Genomic DNA, 20,273 nt, shown 5'->3' with positions numbered 1-20,273 from the left:
TTTTCTAAACCTAACCCAGCTAGTATTGTTGTTAGACACAGAAGTTTGAAGTTAATACTATTGACAGTGGATTGAAACCGATGTAATAATAATGTATTGAAATTTATGAAATGTATCAAAACATTTTGAAATTAAATGCATAATTTTGATAAAGCCATGTTTATTGCCTTCCCGAAGTATAAAGTCGACTCTTTTGAATTTCCACAAAAGCAAACATCTTTCCCCCCTGAAGGGAACAGGACGAAGAAAATAATGTAACACTAGAAAAGAAAAGAGAAATGGGCAAATAGGAACTAATCAAAAGAAAAAATGTGCGGAAGGTTGATGGACTTATCTGATGACGAGTTAGCCTAAGAAGTATTACGTTATAAATGGGCTTCTCTCTTAAATGATGACAAATCATTCTAAGCAAAAGAAGTCGGTCTCTCTTAATGGACCTTTCTTTTTAATTGATGGCAAGTTAGTTTACTCAGATGCAAAGGGAGGGGGAGTATTTCCTCCTCCTGTGATAGTAAATCGTCCCAAGATAGAAGACTAATTGAGGTTAATGGACTTGCTTGATGGCAAACCAATAAGGGAAATATAAATGACGTTGAGAGGACTTCTCGATGACGAAGAAAAAAGTATGAAAAAAAAGGACATAGATCGATTTGAAGTAATGAAAGGGGGCAGATGACCAAAGTTCTTATTTAACCTAAGTCTTATAAAGGAAATTTGCAAAAGAAAACAAGCAAAAAATGCATCAAAGTATCTTCGGCGCAATCGAGTTTTGTGTACAGCGTTTCATCAAGTCCAGCGAAAATAGATCTATCTTTCGGTGGTCTCGGTATAATGCTGTATGAGCAGCGGCCCATGAAACTTTCAGCTGGCTGTGGTGGCCTGTGTTGTTGAGTTACCTGAAGCACGATCATGGCTAAATTTAACCTTAAATAAATAAAAACCTACTGAGACTAGAGGACTATAGCTGATTCACTTAAGGTAGATTCATGGGTGAGCCTTATCTCTACGAGACGTTTGTTTGGCGGGCTCTGATTGGCTGGGAGCTGCCTACCTCCCGGTACCAGCCAATCAGCGGCCGCCAAACAAACGTCTCGTAAGCATACGGCTCATCCAAGAATCTATCTTAAGTGAACCAGCTTTTTTTATACAATTTGGTATGTTTGATGATTGGAGGGCGGATAATCAACGAACCAATTTTCATCCCTCGAGCCTCAGAGGTTTTTAAGATCTGAGGGCGGATAGAAAAAGTGCGGACGGACAGACAAAGCCAGATAGATCTCAATGGTTTTCTTTTACAGAAAACTAAAATGGTGACTGATGCTCTCGCTTTGTGAAATATCGAAGTCCATAGAAATCGGGTATAATGGAAAACAGGGCGAGGAATTCAAAGCTTAAAAAAAGAAGGGAGAAACGTCACTTGACAAAACGATCATGATATTGTTGACTTCCCGGCAGGTAAGAAGCAGTCGAGCAGGAGTCATGAGGATTCCTATCAGACGAAAGCACTCACTCCTCCATCTTAATGGGTCAGTGCCTGAAATAGTCTATACCTCGTTGATTCAGCTTTATTGACGAGCCAAGAGAATGAACACTGAACATAAAGCTAACTGGATTATCTAAAGCTAGCGTAAGAAAAGATACTGTAACATTTAATCCCCGAGCACCATTCTTACTCTGGCGTCTTGTTTCATTTGTATTTTACATCAGTTCAACATTCAGTTTTACGAAAGCGCACAGAAGATTACGCAGCGATAAATGTTTGAAATGGGTAATTACGCAAAAGCATACATACGGTGCGTGGATTATTCTATGAAACGTGATAAAAGAGGTCATCATTTTGTTATTTGTGGAAGTTATCTCTAAATTAATCTAACAAGCAAACAAAATTAAAACCACAACAATTACCCGTTGTAGCTCATCATATAGCATGTTGACTGAATAACTCAGTCTTTACTCATTTGTTTTACAATACAAACACAAGAGATAACCATTATGATGACGAATTCGGTTCCAAGAACCAGCTTTCATATATTTTCCACGTGACGTTATCGCACGAATATGACATTATCGGCCGAGATAAGAGGCATTTCGTCGTGTATGAAAGTCTATCGGACCAGAGGCACTAGGGCCATTGTTATCATGCCGTTAGTTCCCCACTTCGAACCCCCAACACCAGTTGTCAGATTGCAATTAGGCAATATTTAAATACGATTTGGTGAACGGATGATAAGGATTTAGCAACGTGCGTTAACTATAGGCATATATAGTACTCGCGAGAATTCATGTCTACTCCAGTGGCAAATTGTGTTTCATAGGTGCAGTATTGGAAATTCAACCTCAGCAAGAATGGTGAGTAACAAGGAAGACAAGTTTCAAAGGTGTAACGAATCGTGAGTGATTTGCGGAGGACTGTGGCGTACAATATCGCATTTTTTTAAAGTGAATAGATCAATTTGACTGTGAATACCTTCTCCTGAGCTGTCGTGCGTCTCCCATTCCTGTATTCAAACTAGGATTGAGGTACTTTGTCTATTTACATAGACACACACGTACATACGCATATATATATATATATATATAATATATATATATATATATATATATATATATACATATATATATATATATATATATATATATATATATATATATATATATGTGTGTGTGTGTGTGTGTGTGTGTGTGTGTGTGTGTGTGTGTATTTTATATGTTAGGTCTGCATGGCTAGGAAAGTGAAACAGAGGAGTGTAAGATCTTTGCCTTCACTATGCATTTTCAAGCAATCTACATACAATAGATCGAAACATTGCAAAGAAGAATCAGTTTTCAAAGACCAACTACGATCGAAGGAGTATATAACCATTAGAATGCATACTAAGAAGAAAGGACAATTGGCTAGATGAATAGGACATAGTTCCGGGTTTTTGGGAGACACAAAAAATATGTGTATAATTTGAAACACAAAAAAATATATATAATTTTAAATTCACCAATAAAGAGTAAAAGAGGTATTGGAATGTTAGATCTCTTTCTAATGTGTACCTTCCTATTATTCATTAGCCACGTCAGTACCTAAAAGGTGTGCATATATATCACTTCCAGGCTGCAGCAACGGTGAAACCTATGGTTCCTTTCGAACCCACGGTAGACGCAGAAAACCTGAAGAAGTCGATGAAGATTCTCGGCACTAATGAGGAAGCTATCATCGAAATCTTAACGAAGAGAACATCTTTGCAGAGACAGGAAATTTTGAGACAGTATCGTCTTGCCTACGACAGAGTAAGGTTGCATATTGAAACGGCAAAAGTTACTCATTTCTAACAGTAACGATTGTCCTTCAGTTACATTTTCTACTAGCTATCATTGAGTCATGAAAATTATGATATTATTGAAAAAAGTAGAGATTCGTGCCTCCTAATGGTCATAGTTCCATATTACTATATGTATATATGTATATATATGTGCGTGTCTGTGTGCGTGTGTTATATATGACATATGTACGGAAATCGGTAGTAGTGTTAAGGATGTTCCCTTTCATTCATGTATTCTTGCTGTAGGATTTAGTGAAGGACCTTAAGCATCATCTCCATGGCAAATTCGAGGACGTTGTCGTGGCTTTAATGACGCCTTTGCCAGAGTACCTCGCCCACGAACTGCACAGGGCAATGAAGGGCAAAGGCACCAACGAGAAGGTTCTCATCGAAATTCTTTGCACCAACGACAACAAGACCATAAAGTAAGTTTTTGAGAGAGAGAGAGAGAGAGAGAGAGAGAGAGAGAGAGAGAGAGAGAGAGAGAGAGAGAGAGAGCGTTCATATAATGATGAGAATATATTCAAATTTAGTTGGAAACACAAATCTTCCTAGTATATTTGAATCATATATTTCAGTAGCATTACTCTTTTTGACATATAAATTATCAAGTGCATTATTTCTTCCTACAATTTTCAGTAACTTTTTCTATTTTTAGTCCCTTACCGAAATTACTCTTATACTCTTCGTTTTATTGTACCTACTACATCAACTAGTCCATTCTTTTGCGATTGCATGTTAGTAATTATAAATGGCTTCTGTCCTCCGGAAATCACGCCCCTTCTTCACTCTCTAATTCACCTTCAAAAGATGGCTCTACACTATAGAAGAGAGCTCTTGTAATCTATTATTAATTGATTTTTTAAATCATTAGCCAGTGATTTTTTAAATCGTGCCAGGCATATAACACACACACACCCACATTAATACGTGTATATATATATATATATATATATATATATATATATATATATATATATATATATATGTATAACACATATATATATATATAGATATATATATATATATATATATATATATATATATACATATATGTGTGTGTGCGTGTATGTGTTTGTGTGAGAGAGAGACTTCATTATAGTTTTCAATTATGTCCCATAGGGCCATCAAAGCGGCTTATGAGGAGCAAAATGGGAAATCCTTGGAGAAAGCCGTCAAAGAGGAGACATCTGGAGACTTTAAGAAGCTCCTGGAGGACCTTGTGTCCTGTGACAGGGAGGAGGACGAGTGTCGACCGGAGCTGGCCTCGGAACTTGCCAAGGAACTGTTTGATGCAGGTAATCGTTTGAACGCTTGTTTTTCTGGACAGGTACTCAACACCAAACCTCTCCTTGTCATTCTGTTATGCACCATTTCAATCCAGTCGAGAGTGTTCCAATGCTCATTGTAATTAGGCCTCCAGAAGGTTGTTTTTATCATTTCTTAGGTCTCCCCTCACCCCCTCCGTCGTCGTCCTTCCACGGCACCTTCTATTGTCATTTTGGAGAGATTGAGGAGACAGGTAAATTTGGGGATTTTTATGATCTAACTGAATACAATGTTCTTTAGGATTAGTTGAAATATTGGTAAGTATGCAATTGATGGGATTTCCGTAGCTGTGAAGAAACTGTTGAATTGATAGTATTGTAACATTTAAAAAAGTTTCAAAATACCGCCACCTGTTAATGCTTTGGCCATTCCTTTTAGTTCCACTTAAGAAAAATCTCAGTTTTCTTACGTAATAAACACATGAATTCTTAAAACGTAAACTTCCATTGCTAAGCGATTAAAATCGTCCTTTATAAAAACAATAGACAAAGTAAGAAATCGACTAAAATAATCGTGTAACAAAACTATTAGTGGAGGGTTATTAAAGTCTGACCGAAAATTTTCCTTTCTTAAATTCCACAGGGAAAGGCAAAGTGGGCACAGATGAAGACAAAATCAGACACATTCTGACCAAGTATTCTTATAGCACCCTACGGTGCGTATTCGTAGAATACCAGAAGCTGGCAGGCGGTCCTTTTGAGAAGGATCTCAGGAGCGAATTATCCGGCGATTTCTTGGAAGCCATATTGGCCGTCTGTAAGTTTCTGGAGAGTGTCTTGTCCAGCATTATAATCATCATCATCATCAAAATGAATATTTTTTCGAGGTTGTAGAATTATCCCTAGCTAACTGATGTAGATGTTTAAAAAAAATCGATTATTTAGTGTCTTGATAGGAATGATTAATTGTCCAGATCCTGAATAGTCATCGTTGGGTAACGTAATGTAACACTGAAAACAATAGAAGTTCCGTAAACCTATTCTACGTGAACCATGGATTCTGTTCCACGATACAGTAATATAGTAGTTATAAAACACTAGGAATAGAATGCCTATATCTCCCATCTTCTCGATGTATCTCAAGTCCTCCCCCTTTCCAACCCCTCGAGACTCCAGCATCCAGAACCCAGCGAACTTCTTCGCACGCGAACTCCACGCCACCATGAAGGGAGTGGGGACGCGCGACCGAGCGCTGACTCGCCTGATCGTATCCAGGTGCGAAGTGGATACGAAGGCCATCAAGACCGAGTTCATAGACATCTACGGGAAGACCCTCGAAAAGGCTATCAAGGTGAGACAAAAGCAAAAGGAACCTTAACTCAGCTTATTCATGCAATTCTTTGCGCTTGTCGTTTAGGATTTATTAGATTATACCAAATACTCATGCAAAATTGCAAAGTGCTTACACATATATATGACTGGTCTCATTCTCATATACAGGTACTACTAAAACACACACGCACACAGAAACACAAACACATGTATATTTCTTGTCACTTATATACACGAGACTTTTTTTATATTCACAGATATTAAGCGACAATTGAAGCTTAATATCGATTTCACCATGAGAATAACTTACAGCCGAAGGAAATAACCACAGAGAATTATAACTGACAAGTGCTTCTGCCCCGGCTAGGATTCGAACCTGGTTCTTTGGTAGAGATATAGTCATAAACAGTCAACCTTGACCGTTCGAATCTTTTGATAGCCGAGTAGTCGAAAAGGATTGTTTATCGGTGTTCCGATACCAAAGACCCAGGTTCGAATCCTGGCTGTGGCAGAAGTACTTGTTATATATAGTGTCCGTTAGGTGTAAGTCATAGCGACATTATAGTGAATTCTATGTTAAGCGATATTTATGGCTGAAATACTTTTGCGTTTATGCATATATATATATATATATATATATATAATATATATATATATATATATATATATAGATATATATATATATATATATATATATAATTTTTGTGTGTATCTGTATTATAACAATATAGAAAAAGTACGTTTTTATTATAATATTCATTATGAATTATGTTCATACCAAAAAGAACAAGTAGCATAATGCGTGACAGTGAGTATGCAGTTTACTATTTTTGAAACGTTCGTAATTGCTACTTTTTCATTTTATAACTGGTGTATTCATTTATATCGTAACTGGTATTTTCATTGATTTAGTAAACAACGCTTTCATGAATTTAATAATTGCTATCTACATCTACTTAGCAAATGTTATTTTCTTTTAGTTAGTTATTGCTATTATCATTTATCTATTTTTACTTACTGAGTAGTAAGTGATATTTCTTATTTATTTAGTAAATGAGTTCTTTTTCTCCCTTTTAGGGCGAAACACATGGTGACTACAAAAAGGTCCTTCTTGCCCTCATCGACGGATAACCACTCCAGATAACGTTCTGTCAACAATGCTGTGGCAACATTATTTATGGACATAATCTTTTAACACAAGATAGCATATCGCCAAAGTTAAAATTCATTGAGGGATTTTTCTAATTCTTGCTTCATATCTACACACAAGCATATACAAACACGCACACACATTATATATATATACGTATATATATATATATATATATATATATATATATATACCATATGTGTGTGTGTATATTATATATTATATATATACTATATATATATAAAACAATTATTCAGCTACTATTTGATATCAGTTTTTATCAATCTCCTGCGTTTTTTAAGCCCCAATGCAGTAACTTTCAGCTACGAAATTCTCTCTTTCCTTTACTTGCCAGAGCGTTATTTAGACTTAGAAACTGAAGAGTGCAAGGCAGAAGAGTTGTCGACATTCTAAGCCTTCTTAAGTGTATGAGACATGAGCGTTCGTTGCCCTGTCAAATGTGTATACCATCAAAACGGGAGGGCGTCGATGAGGTAATCCTTCCTCCTGGGATGATATCATTCATGAGATATTCGTAAGAGTAATCTCTCTCTCTCTCTCTCTCCCCTTGCAGAAAGAATACATCATTCATGTATACTGACACTTCAGCAACCTTATAATCATTTATTCTTAAGTTTGTTGAAAGCTTAAATTCAGTCAAATAAATTTTAATTAAAGATAGCATTCAGATTGAAATGCAAATATATTTTTGTTTTTGTCGATTCCTTTCTCTGTGTTAATGAAACTCTATTCTTGTAGCTTCAGTGACTTCAGTATTTGCTCTTTCCCCAATCTCTCAGGCATTTGGAACAATCAAGAAATAGGCAATATAAACAACTAGTAGAATAAAGATAGAGACTACTTTTTTCATTAATCAGTTTCCTAAAGCGCAAAATGTTACAGAGGTTCTGGCTTTTATTTTACATATTTTTCAAGATATCCTGATTTAGAAGTGCAGTATATTTCGATAGTTGTTCAAATTAAACCTGATTCTGCAACTGCTCCGTTGCTTAGAGAACAGCTCCTTTGCAGTATACTCCATCAGCTGTGTTGGCTTTGATCCAGTTGAGGTACTGGTTTACTCGGGTATAGACACCTGGGTATCCTTCTTCAGCGCACCCGTAACCCCAGCTCACAACTCCGATCTGTTAATCGAAGAGTAAATGAACAAAAGCAGGTCTATAGCAAAAAGGACCCATTTCTCCTAGAGAAATCATGGAACCGCATTTCTTGGTGATTTCTACTAATTATCAAAAAGTAGGAGACCTTAGTCACGTGATAGAGCCCTGGCTATGGCAAGGCCAGATAAGATTTTTTTCATGTGGCAATTTATCCATATGTCAACAACGTTCACCCACTGTCAGCATTAGATTTGTCGAATTTATTTTTACACCATGCAAGGACCTACAAAACCCTTCGTATGCGTAACCCTTATTCAGATGTATTATAAACCTACGAGGGTCAGTCATAAAGTTTTCAACCTCTTATTCCACCATTAAGAAGTGGACAGCTAAACTCATATTTGGAGGGGACAGTACAGAAGACGAACTCTTGCCCGGAAGTCCGAAAACATCAGCGACTAACGAACAAGGAGTGCCATTCGTTGCATGATTTAGGACTAAAGGCATCAGTGCTGCCTGTGTATTCACTACTTTAATTGGCATATTGAACCCTTTTACTCGATTCTAGGCAGATCCAGTGATATCTAGAGGAAATTAGTAATCCAGAATGACTCATGGGTCTACCACACAAGATAAGATTAAAAAAGTCAAAGCAAGTAATCTAAACACAACGGGGTTTCACACCACCCTCCCCCCAAAAAAATAAACAATAGGAAGGTAGTGTGTGTTATCTAGGTGATGAATGAGCTTGGTGCTTTAGAGTTATATGATTAACCACTTTGACAAGGGAAAAACCAATAACCGGGAATATTACACATCAGAATTTCAACAAATGAAGAAAGGGAGGAAGACGGAAGACGGATGAAAGCTCCGAGTGGACGTGATATAGTAGATTCACATCTACCGTGCATTTGATGTCTAGCCCAGTCCCTCACGACGCCCCTGATTGGCTGTTGATAAGCCAATCACAGGGCTGGAGACTCTTAGTATCTCTCGAGAGTTCACATGGGTAGGATCTATGTTACACCTCTCCTGAAAGACGTATACCTCAGGAGACGTGGAACGTAGATCCTACCCATGTGAACTCTCGAGAGACAGAGTTTCCAGCCCTGTGTCTGGCTTATCAACAGCCAATCAGGAGCGTCGTAAGGGACTGGCCTAGACATCAAATGCACGGTTGATGTGAATCTACTATAGTAGTGCTCCAGGTAAATGACGCCATCCACTCTGCGCAAGTGGCAATGACTGAAATGATCAACTATGATCCCTATTTGTTGCATTATTCACCTAGCCTGTCGTCGCATGACCTTTTCTTCTTAATTTTCGAACTCAAATATCACAAACCGAGTTACTGTTTGAAAGGGCAAATGGAGTCATCCGTGCTGTTGAAGATTACCTGGAGGTTAGTGTTCGACCCTCTTTTTTGCAGCAAGGTAGAAATGCTTGGGGGAATTATTAAAAAAAAGTACAAGAATTTTTTAACTTCCTACAATGAGGCTGATAACTTCCTGAATGAACCATGCACAGGGAAGTGATACTTATTGTTATGACTTGAGATATGAACTAACCTGGTCATAATTTCCACCTGCATCCTTGAAGACCAGTGGTCCACCCGAATCTCCTTGGCAAGAGTCCTTTCCACTGGCGCCAGCGCATAACATTGTCTTCTTGATAGCGCTGCCGTAAGATCGGCGCCTACAAACATTATTTGACATAACCTAAAGAAACAAATAAAAAATCATTACTTATTTTAGTCAAAGGTAGCCACGTAATATAAATATTTAATGTCAAAAAATAAGGTTGAAAAACACTTGGGAAACCTTTCCATAAAGAAAAATGTAAATATATATGGTCATTGTTCCATCTATACTTAATTTTAGTAACACAATGTATGGAAGCCCACCTTATTCGTTAATAAACTGTCAGAGACACTACGTATATCCTGGAGGATTTGGAACGAGGCTTCAGTTATTGGAGAAGCAAAAATAGTGAAGGTCATTCACAATAGGTGCGACTCCCAATATTAGTTTTGCCCTTAAAGTAAGAGAGATTAATCCTAAAAATCAAGAGATTCTCAGGATTTACTTTCCTAAACTCATTTAACGCTATCTTATAGCAAGGAAAAATCAGAAGATATAGATTCCCTTCTTATGCTACAATCAAATTTGCCACTTACGTTGATTGCTTGATGGTTGTTGTCAGGACGCAACATCTGCTCCTCCCATCTATAGTGGAGTTAATTAACAGGCTCTGGTTATTTCATCCACGAATTTTCACCTTTTTTATCAACAGCGTTCTGCTGTCTACCTACCTGTTCTTTTATTTATGCTTTCGCCAGTGATTCATTGCAGTGCGGCATTTTTTCCTTGCTCTCCGCTCTTCATCTATCATTTGCATTTTATCGTCAAGCTGTATTTTCTTTGAACATTTTTATTTTGAGAACAAGTCTGGATGAAGATTCCATAGCTTGAAAAAGTTCAGTAGCTTTCAAAACATTTATATTCATTTTTGTTCTTACATTCTCTTTCACTTCCTCGATACTGTTTTTTTTTTTTTTTTTTTTTTTTTTTGTCTAGGTTCAGCTTAGACAGGAAGAAATCACAGGGTTCAAAATGGTAAATCTGCTTCTAAAACTTGAAACGCCTTGTTTTGATTCCAAAAGTTCCTATCTTCCTTTCAGCAGCGCAAATCTGCCCATTCTGGTGTTCGTTCTTTCGTTTCTTTTCTTGATGAAACGGAATAAAAATCAGTCCCTTTAAAACAATAATTCATGCCATAACTACTCTCTTGGTATTCTTTCTTCCCACCGTTCATTAAGCTCAGTGAACACATTATCTCAAGCGGCCTTGGAACAATCGGCAAGCCGATCATCAAAGATATTCAAATGATTCATTTTCTCTAATAATCGTTTCTCTACACTGCCAAACTTTAGAATTGCTCCTACAAGATTCCATTATCACTTCGCTCAGGCTAGTGGCCCATCTTGTCCCATTTAACAAATAATTTTTCAGTATGGCTGAATGTAAATAAAGGCATTATGATGCTTGCCCCACCAGACTTGTGTTTTATATACACGAAGAACTCATTTTAAAAGATATGTATATATATTAACTTTATCACTTGCAAAATTGTTATGTGCATTAATATTATTACTAACGGGACCTCATTGAAACTGAATGGTGTCAAGCACAGATATTTATTAAAAGAAAATTACAAGCTCTCCTGGACTAACTGTCCTAAGGGTCAAATGTCCGTATGTTTATATATATATATTATATATATATATATATATATATACTATATATAGATAATAATAATAAATACATAAATAACATTACATACATCATAACATACATACATACATACATATCATACATACATACATACATACATACATACATACATACATACATACATACATACATACATACATACATACATACATATATATATATATATATATATAATATATATATATATATATATATATATATATATACTTTATAAGGGGAGTACTTTAATGCTTCACAGCCAGTGTAATATTTTCAACTTGTTTGATCAAAATTTTTTCGCTACAACTTATCTTACTAGTATATCTAACGTCATCTATTTGATCCGTCATAAATTAGTCTGTCTGTCAACCTGGTTAGAGGCAATAGTGACCCCTATGCTTTTAATCTGGAACAGCAATTACAACTTATACTGAGAAAAAACAATACGGAATTTTGCCCTAACTCCAAGGGGCAGTAAGGCCTGGTGTTACGGCCTTAGATGATGTGACTGTGCTCTAAGTAACAGTTATCTAACAACGTTTTTTTTTTTTTTTTTTTTTTTTTTTTTTTTTTTTTTTTTTTTTTTGCCGAGCTAACGCTCGAATTGTTTATTTCCTTTTCTTGTTATTTCCTATGTTGTTGTACCTGCTCTACTTGTCAGAACGCAAGAATTCACAATTCAATGTTTACCGTTAACTACCAACCGAGCGGTAGTTTTCCCGGATGTAATTTTCAACCGTATCTTACCTTATTCAGCAACGATTTGAAAATGGCTTGGTCTCGTTAGTTAGGTAGTCACTGAGTAGGGAAAGACCCTCTCTCCTTCACCCCTCTTTAACTATTAATGCTAATAAATTGGTTCGTCAGCTGTTAAGCACTTACGTGGGATTCCAACCGGTGAAAAGTGCTTACAGACAACAGGCAGACAGACAGACCAAACTACTGTTTTTTCGTAGTAAGATAGATTGATGTGGCATATAGCTGATAGGATTGTAAACACCAATGTGAAGTAATTATCAGTTAATTAAAGAAACAATATTCTAAATTGAGTAAAAAATAAACAGAAGTAAGAGGAACACTTTAAGGCAGAAATGCTAAGTACGTGGAGTTCAGATAAGGACAAGGTCGATAGTGTAGAATTATGAAAGGATGGATAAAAAGGCAACGAAAAAAGAGCAAGAAATAATCTAGAAAAAAAGCAAATGAAGTTTGGAAAAAACATTCTAAACAACTGTTAAATTCCTTTGGTAAGTAACCTCTCTAAATGTCGATGTTTTTGCATTGATAGTGTTGAATATCAGGTTGAGCACTGAAATGACTAATATTAACAAATAAGATTGCTCCACAAAGGATTGCTTTTACAATATAGAGTAACAGTTTCAGCATTTTGGTGCCAGTGATCCTGATAACTTTATTATCAATCAATCAGTAACAAAGAGAGCTGGTAAAACGAAAAAGATTTAAAGTATTAAAACTGGCAAAATTGATCGAAATTTTGTGATCGATTAGAAAATTGTGTTAGTACGACATGAAAAAAGAAATTATCCTTTGAATTGTTTTATCTGTATTTTTATTTTGCAGTTTTATTCAGGATTCTTTTTTTTAGTGGAGTGCAGTCTTGTGCACAACATAAACCTGTCGATAAACCAGCAATGACCGCCAACTCTAAGCCGTTATCTGAACTCAACTTCAGTAACATTCGCATTAATATAAACTAGAACACAGATTAAATTATATTTCATCTCATAGCACAATCCGTATGGTCTGCCATAATATTATAAATATAAGATTATAAACAACCAACAGTGTTCCCAGTACCAGTGCTGTCCAATATCTTATAGAAAAATTTTCTCTTAGAAAGTTAACCGCAGGCTAATGGCTTCTATCGAGGCTTACCTTTACCGTGACTTCCTTCAGGGTATCGGAAGGCTTCCCTCCGTCACTTGTGTATCCCCATCCAGTAACAGTTGCCTCTCTGTTTGTATAGAGTGGCGATCGGGGCGGCATGCATACTGGCAGTACTGTGCTACTCATCTGCCGTTGCAAAAAAAAAAAAAAAAAAAAAAAACGTGAGATTTCAGATCTACCTGGTTTCGTACTTCACAGAAATGCTTGGTTTTCCACGTCTCTCCATTTGTAAAATAAGAAAAAATCAGATAAAGCATTATCATTTACTCTGAATCCATACGGTAACGCATTCTAAATGAATACAGTATTTCACCTAAGATGGCATCTGGTGTGTTGTTAGAAAAAAAAAAAAAAAAAAAAAAAAAATATATATATATATATATATATATATTATATATATATATATATATATATATATATATATATATATACCCGAACTGTTTCTCTCCCCTTCCCTCTCCTTCTTCGTTTGTCCTGATTTACCCGAATTTTGCTTGAATTCAATTAGTTTTGAACATATTTAACTAAAAACCTTGATTTGAGAAGCAGTGCAAAGTGATAATATCCAGTAACATCTACCGTAAATTCTCATGCACTCATATATGACAGTCGCACTGATCTTTTTCTTGAGGCTACAAACTACACTTTTGTCGTTTGAAAGTGTTTAAATAACAATTATTGTTACAACAAATATTCACCATGCTAGATTTCAGTAGTTGCAATCGGTGGCTCCGCTTTCTTTTAGTCATTCAATAACGTATCAATCAATGCAACGAAGCGAGGAATTCAGACGAAAAGATGAAATACCATAGAAAATTGCTGTGAATATATTCTAATATTTATGCTTACTACGGTTCTTCATTTGGTTTATACACCTAATCATTTCTTGGTTGCGTCTAAGACATTCTAAAAAATCTAAGAAAATTCTTATTTGAAAAGTACCCTTTTTCATGTGAAAAAAAAGAAGAAGAAAAAAAAGCTACTTTACCTCTACACTCGATGATAGTTTGAGAAGGGCGATGTCATTGATTTCGTCTCCAGGAATATACCTCCGATGTTCAATAATTTCTGCAACACTTCGAGTGACGAGTGTTGTTTCTCCGGAAGTACTAAGCCGATGTTCAGCCAGTCGTACTGTCAGATCTCTGGGCCTTAATCCCTAGAGAATGAGGAGAGGACTCTTTGAACCATTTTGCCTTTATATGAAAAACGGTTGAATGATGAAATTATATATTCAGGTAGATATCCATTAAGTACGCCTGATCTTACTTCTGTGCAGTGGGCTGCAGTAAGGATGTATCTATCATTGATGAGAGAGCCACCACAGAACTGATCGGCCCCTTTCATGAGAGCAGCTTGCCATGGCCATTCGTTGATCTCGGCATTAGCACCTCCTACGATCCTGGATTCTTCCTTCTGTCCACACCTGCATGACTTGTCATATCTCACCCGAGGCTGGACTAGGAAATAAGATAGAAAGTTGCTTATATACTTTGCTGAAAGAAAAAGAACGAGATGCTTTGAACTTTCTTTCGTAATCAGGGAATGATAGTTCTCTTGTTCCCTTACTTGTGAATGGATGCGTTGAGTTGAGGTGTTGAGCAGAAGCCCAACTGAGACCCGCTCCTATCGTCACCAAACACAAGTACATCAGGAGAATCTGAAGGGAGGCCATGGCTGCACTGGTCAACGAGAGACTTGCCTCTGGATTTATAGTCTCCAGAACGGTGTATTACACATTCAGACAACATCTGGCAGTCTACAGAAAGTACACACATTTCAGGTGTCTTTGATAGGACTTGCTGAGTCATTGATAAGTACCGCTTTCAACAGAAAAGTTTTTGATGAGATCTAATTCCCCATTGGAGTTCAATATTTTTGTCCCTTCTTTTGACGATTTTTTCTTCATCAGCTGAACTGCTAATGTTAGCTTTCCTGGCAAATATATGACGTAAATGGATGGGAATTTTCGTATAATTTGCATACCATGTTCTTCAAAAGATATATGATTCTAAAAATTAGTGGCAGAATGTGAAAATTAGTTCGATTAAACATGACTATCTCGTAAATTCCAGAACAAATGAATGAAGAAGATAAATTCAAAGCTCTCATTAGTAACAAAATTTTAGATTTCCCAACAGTTTTATTAAATAACCTTTTTACAATTACATTCTTATAATTGCGCTGTGACATTTTCAACTGTAAGTTAATATTAAGTGTCCCTGTTACCAAAGACTGGCATAGATATTTGTCATCAGATCGTCTTAATATCTTATCTATTTCAAACGTAATACGTACCTCCTCAAAAGTAACAGAAATTTGCATATAACTTTCGCATTTACCTTGTATAAAAGATAGATTTGAGAATGTATCTACACCAAATGATATAAGCATTTAAAAGGTGAATTTTAGAGTAAATATTCCGATGACAGTGATAACGAAATGAGATCAAAGTAGATCTTGTGTTAGGGTGCGTTCACACCAAATGCGTCGGGTCACGCTAATTCAGGAAAGTACCAGGAGAATTGAGAGGATTCAGTAAGATTCGTAGAGTACCAGGAGAAAAAGCAAAGGATTCAGAGAATCCCCAGGAGAATTGAGAGGATTCAGAAGGATTTGCAAAGTACCAGGAGAAAAAGCAGAATACTCGGAGAAGCCGCAAAAGTATTGAAAGGGTTCAGTGGCATATTCTGGTTCTAACACTAAGCAAGGTGTTGCTCTCTCCCAGGACGGGCGGGTGGGACCTGCCACGGGTCCCGGGATGGGCGGGCGAGGCCCATCACAGGTCCCGAGACGGGTGGGTGAGGCCCGCCACGTGTCCCAGGACAGGCTGGCGAGGCCTGCCATGTGTCCTGGGACGGGCGGGCGAGGACCTCCATGGGTCCTAGGACAGGCTGGCAAGGCCTGCCATGTGTCCTGAGACGGGCGGGCGAGGGCCTGCCATGTGCCCCTGGACAGGCGGGCGAGGGCCCCCACGTGTCCCGGGATGGGCAGGCGAGGCCCGCCACGCGTCCTGGGATGGGTGGGTGAGGCCCGCCACGTGTCCCGGGATAGGCAGGCGAGGCCCGCCATGTGCCCCAGAACAGGTGGGCATGGGCCACCATGTGTCATGGGACAGGCGGGCGAGGCCCGCCATGGGGCCCGGGACGGGTGGGCGAGACCCGTCACGTGTCCCGGGACAGGTGAGTGAGGCCCACTACATGTTCTGGGACGGGTGGGTGAGGCCTGCTACTTTTCCCGGGACAGGCATGCAAGGCCTGCCACGTGTACTGGGACGGGCTGGCGAGGCCCGCCACGTGTCCCGGAATGGGAGGCCGAGGTTCGCCATGTGTCCCAGGACGGGTGGCCAAGGCCCGCTACATGTCCCGGGACGGGCGGGCAAGGCCCGCTACGTGTCCCATGGGTTCATAGTTTTATCACAAACTTAAGCTATGTAATGTTAACAAAACACATGCACTGAAAGGCGGACTCGCGCCAACGGACAACTCACAAAAGGAAACCAACTTTAAAACAATTGATAACGAGGTTCCAAATGCACACAAGGCCAAGACAGGGAAGTTGAAAAAACTGTTGAAAAAGTCCCGTGACAGTCTCCAGTACAAGTTTTACACACACAAAAACTTATTTGTGCAACATTTTGCCTACTCGATTTCTCCAGTATCGACAGTCACATGAACTACAATATTTCATATGTCCAAAATCGTATTCACCACTTAAATCTATGGAGTGTTACGTCACAAAATCACATGCGTAAATGAGTCCCAAATTCGTCGCTAGAGCGGGACTACCTTGCCATTACTATATCGTGGGTTCGATATTGGTCTTGTAACGCCTTTTCCTCTACAGGCCAACTTTTTAAATGCAAGCATTTTGGTATCTGAGAAGGATGCCTGTGCTAAATGCATTATACACTCAAAATATAGCTCCCAATTTTGATCAAAGTTTTTTTTTATTTATTTATTTATTTATTTATTATTATTATTATTTTTTTTTTTTGCCTCTTTTAAATCACTTACCGGAACATTTCCACAGTAGGTGTCTTTTGCTTTTCTCATAATGTTTTCGAAATCATGCATATCCAGTTCTTTAAATTTACTGAATCTGCTACTTCTGATTGTGGTCAACGGGAGATCTGGAGGGTCCTCCTTATCTAACCTATGACAAATTCTTTCAATTGTTCTTTAACCCAAAGTAGTTCACGAAGCTATCGGCCATGTTTTTGTGTTGCATATGTGAGGTAGAATTTACAGAATCGAAACCTGTGTTTCAAACTCGATACTAATACAACAATAATTAGTTACACTTATAACACTTAAGCCGGATGTAATGCTGTGCAACAGATTTGAACTGAACGCGTTTGCGAAGCTAAGTTTTCCCGCGCTCGTTACATAAGTATGAATTTTTATCACATCACTGTGATTTACATACATTCTTTAAGCTACAAATGTCCTTTAATATCCAATTCGCTCTACTTCGGAATTACTATATTTTCATATATGAAATAAAGATTTAAAAAAAAGACGTTATAGTTTAATTTTGTTGACACGGAGGTCTTTTGAATGTACTAAGTTATTTGTGTTGGTTCAAAGTCATATGCTTCCAAAAGATAAACAGCAATTATCGTTTTCGTTTTAATATTTAAAAAGGTATTTCTCTCTCCCCATACTTTAAATAGAACTGAGCAGCAAGTGTGAATTATAGCGAATATGGAAGGATTTGCTATTTACTAACCCGGTGAAGCGCTGACTAAGAACACTTGTGGTCTATCTTTATTTGAAATGTACTCTTACGTAGCCTAATATTTTACCTCAATACATTTTTTCATCGTTCGACTTTGGGTATTTCCCGTCCAGACCTCAGTTGTCATCAGGATGCTTGTCGGTGCAGTAGCTTCTGTATTCGATTTAGCTATTTTAATGCACTCGAGGAGGGATAAGAAAAATAAAAAGAAATGGGTAAGGAAGTTTTTAGAAAAAGGAGCATGTCCATGCTGATTTGCTTCTGGCAGAATTGAAAATAGATACATATATACATTCATACACACACACACACCAATATATATATAGTATATAATATATATATATTATATATATACTATTATATTAATATTAATATCTATATATATATATTATATAATATACATATATATTTAACTATAAATAAATATAATCTATATATAGATATATATATATATATATATATTATATATATATAACCTACCACACACACACTAATATATATATTATTATATTGATATATAGCACACACAATATAATATTATTATATATCTATATATATATATATACATATATATATATATATATATATATATATATATATGTGTGTGTGTGTGTGTTGTGTATATGTATATGTATAACTGAATCACGAAAATTTGCAACGTGATGAATATATGAATAAAGGTAGAAGCCACGAAGGAAAGTAAAACACAGAAGTGCTGCGAGATCTTTTGATTCAGGGTCCTTTACTTAGCAGACTGACAGACATAAGAAGAATAATGTACTAGGAAGGGTCGTATGAATGACAGATAGGGGTTATAAAGGAAATAAGTATCTTGAATCCAACACACTTGGAGAATTAATAACCTTCCCTTCCCCCAAAAAACAGGGGTACAATTTAAGTCCAACTGCTCAGAAACAGAGACAAGACCATTAAAGGATTATACAGGGCAGCAACAGACCACATACAAAATTTTGGTAAACAATAAAAAAAACTATTTTGCAAAATATACTTATTCACAAAAAATACATTAAACATACATATAGAAAGAAAATATCTATAAGGAAACTAATTTGCATTCAAGTCTGTGATTGTATCTTGAAGGTCATTCTTAAACATGTTACTTATACAAAGGTCCAAATAAAACAGGCCACGACTGACATTAAAATTACTATTGGAAGTAAATTGTATAATGGCAGATTCTAAAAGATTTTGTGACAAAACATCTTTTGATCTTGCAATTACTGAACTGCCGATCCAATTTATACGGCTGCCATTCTCACTTAAATGAATGAATATTTCATTAATTGGATGTTTGCCCAGTTTTGGCAGAATATTTATGCTGCTTATTCTTTACTTCTAAGCTCTTGCTAGATTGGCCGATATAATAGGAGGGGCAGTCCATTCATGAAATTTTATATATTTATGTTGTTGCTTTCCCTGCGGCCATTTTTTTATTAGCATTCCTTATAGTGTGTTATTATAGAAAAAACCAAGGTTGACATTAAACGATTTTAACAATGATTTTATGGTTTCAAAACCATTAAAATAAGGAAAGCCGAGAATGTTCTTAGAAGTTTCGTTCTCCATGTTACTTACTCTATAAAAGTTTTTGTGGGCTTTATTATAGCAAATATCTAATATATGTGAATGATAACATAAATCTTTTCCTATTTTTCTTATGTATTCAATTTCTTGATCCAAATATTGGGGACTGACAATGCGCAATGCTTGTAAAAACATAAAAGAAAAAATTAATATTTTGATATTAAGGTAGCCTGAATAAAAATGGACATAAGTTAAGTTGTTGGTTGGTTCCTATAAATACTGAATTTACACTGAAATGATTCTGTGTGTATCAAAACATCTAAGAAAGGGAGGCAATTGTCTTTTTCCAATTCTAAAGTAAACTTAATCGATGGTATACCTGATTATTGAAAAAATTCACCATTGTTGAATATAAACTTACAATCACAAATGCATAGCCTAGCGAGGGAAATAATGTGACTTACAGGTAGAGGCAATTCATGCTGGGTTAATTCGTTATAAAGATTTATATGAGAATCTGAGATAGGTTCAAGTAACGGGGACAGGAGTTTGGTGATATATTTCGGAAGTTTATGTGATATTGAGCCAACAGTACAGATAATAGGCTGCATGAGATTATTTTCTTT

At 36.7% G+C, this 20,273-nt stretch overlaps 2 protein-coding genes across 2 annotated transcripts; one reads left to right on the top strand and one right to left on the bottom strand.

Moving 5' to 3' along the window:
• The first annotated feature begins 2,497 nt into the window (after positions 1-2,497).
• Positions 2,498-7,232, top strand: LOC135216716 (annexin B9-like). The gene is made up of 7 exons (XM_064252173.1): positions 2,498-2,520; positions 3,103-3,279; positions 3,558-3,736; positions 4,434-4,609; positions 5,223-5,396; positions 5,749-5,930; positions 6,989-7,232. Exons 2-7 carry the CDS (start codon positions 3,124-3,126, stop codon positions 7,040-7,042), a joined length of 921 nt encoding a protein of 306 aa, XP_064108243.1. The 5' UTR covers positions 2,498-2,520; positions 3,103-3,123; the 3' UTR covers positions 7,043-7,232.
• Positions 7,233-7,608: 376 nt separating this feature from the next.
• Positions 7,609-15,047, bottom strand: LOC135216715 (trypsin alpha-3-like). The gene is made up of 6 exons (XM_064252172.1): positions 14,932-15,047; positions 14,632-14,822; positions 14,351-14,521; positions 13,351-13,488; positions 9,751-9,900; positions 7,609-8,206 (listed from the first exon to the last, which is right to left on the bottom strand). Exons 1-6 carry the CDS (start codon positions 15,035-15,037, stop codon positions 8,072-8,074), a joined length of 891 nt encoding a protein of 296 aa, XP_064108242.1. The 5' UTR covers positions 15,038-15,047; the 3' UTR covers positions 7,609-8,071.
• Positions 15,048-20,273: the final 5,226 nt, after the last annotated feature.

Source organism: Macrobrachium nipponense, chromosome 6, assembly GCF_015104395.2.
Source record: "Macrobrachium nipponense isolate FS-2020 chromosome 6, ASM1510439v2, whole genome shotgun sequence".
In the NCBI taxonomy this organism is placed as follows: Eukaryota; Metazoa; Arthropoda; class Malacostraca; order Decapoda; family Palaemonidae; genus Macrobrachium; species Macrobrachium nipponense.
This window is presented reverse-complemented; position numbering and strand designations above follow the sequence as displayed.

What these genes read in the sequence shown, in the direction of transcription:
- LOC135216716 (XM_064252173.1), top strand. Translation starts at nt 3,124, where the DNA reads ATGGTTCCTTTCGAACCCACGGTAGACGCAGAAAACCTGAAGAAGTCG. An exon ending in ATCGTCTTGCCTACGACAGA is followed by an intron (nt 3,280 to 3,557) that starts GTAAGGTTGCAT and finishes TTCTTGCTGTAG; the next exon opens with GATTTAGTGAAGGACCTTAA. An exon ending in CAAGGAACTGTTTGATGCAG is followed by an intron (nt 4,610 to 5,222) that starts GTAATCGTTTGA and finishes TAAATTCCACAG; the next exon opens with GGAAAGGCAAAGTGGGCACA.
- LOC135216715 (XM_064252172.1), bottom strand. Translation starts at nt 15,037, where the DNA reads ATGGCCTCCCTTCAGATTCTCCTGATGTACTTGTGTTTGGTGACGATA. An exon ending in CTCAACGCATCCATTCACAA is followed by an intron (nt 14,823 to 14,931) that starts GTAAGGGAACAA and finishes CTTATTTCCTAG; the next exon opens with TCCAGCCTCGGGTGAGATAT. An exon ending in CAGGTGGAAATTATGACCAG is followed by an intron (nt 8,207 to 9,750) that starts GTTAGTTCATAT and finishes TTCGATTAACAG; the next exon opens with ATCGGAGTTGTGAGCTGGGG.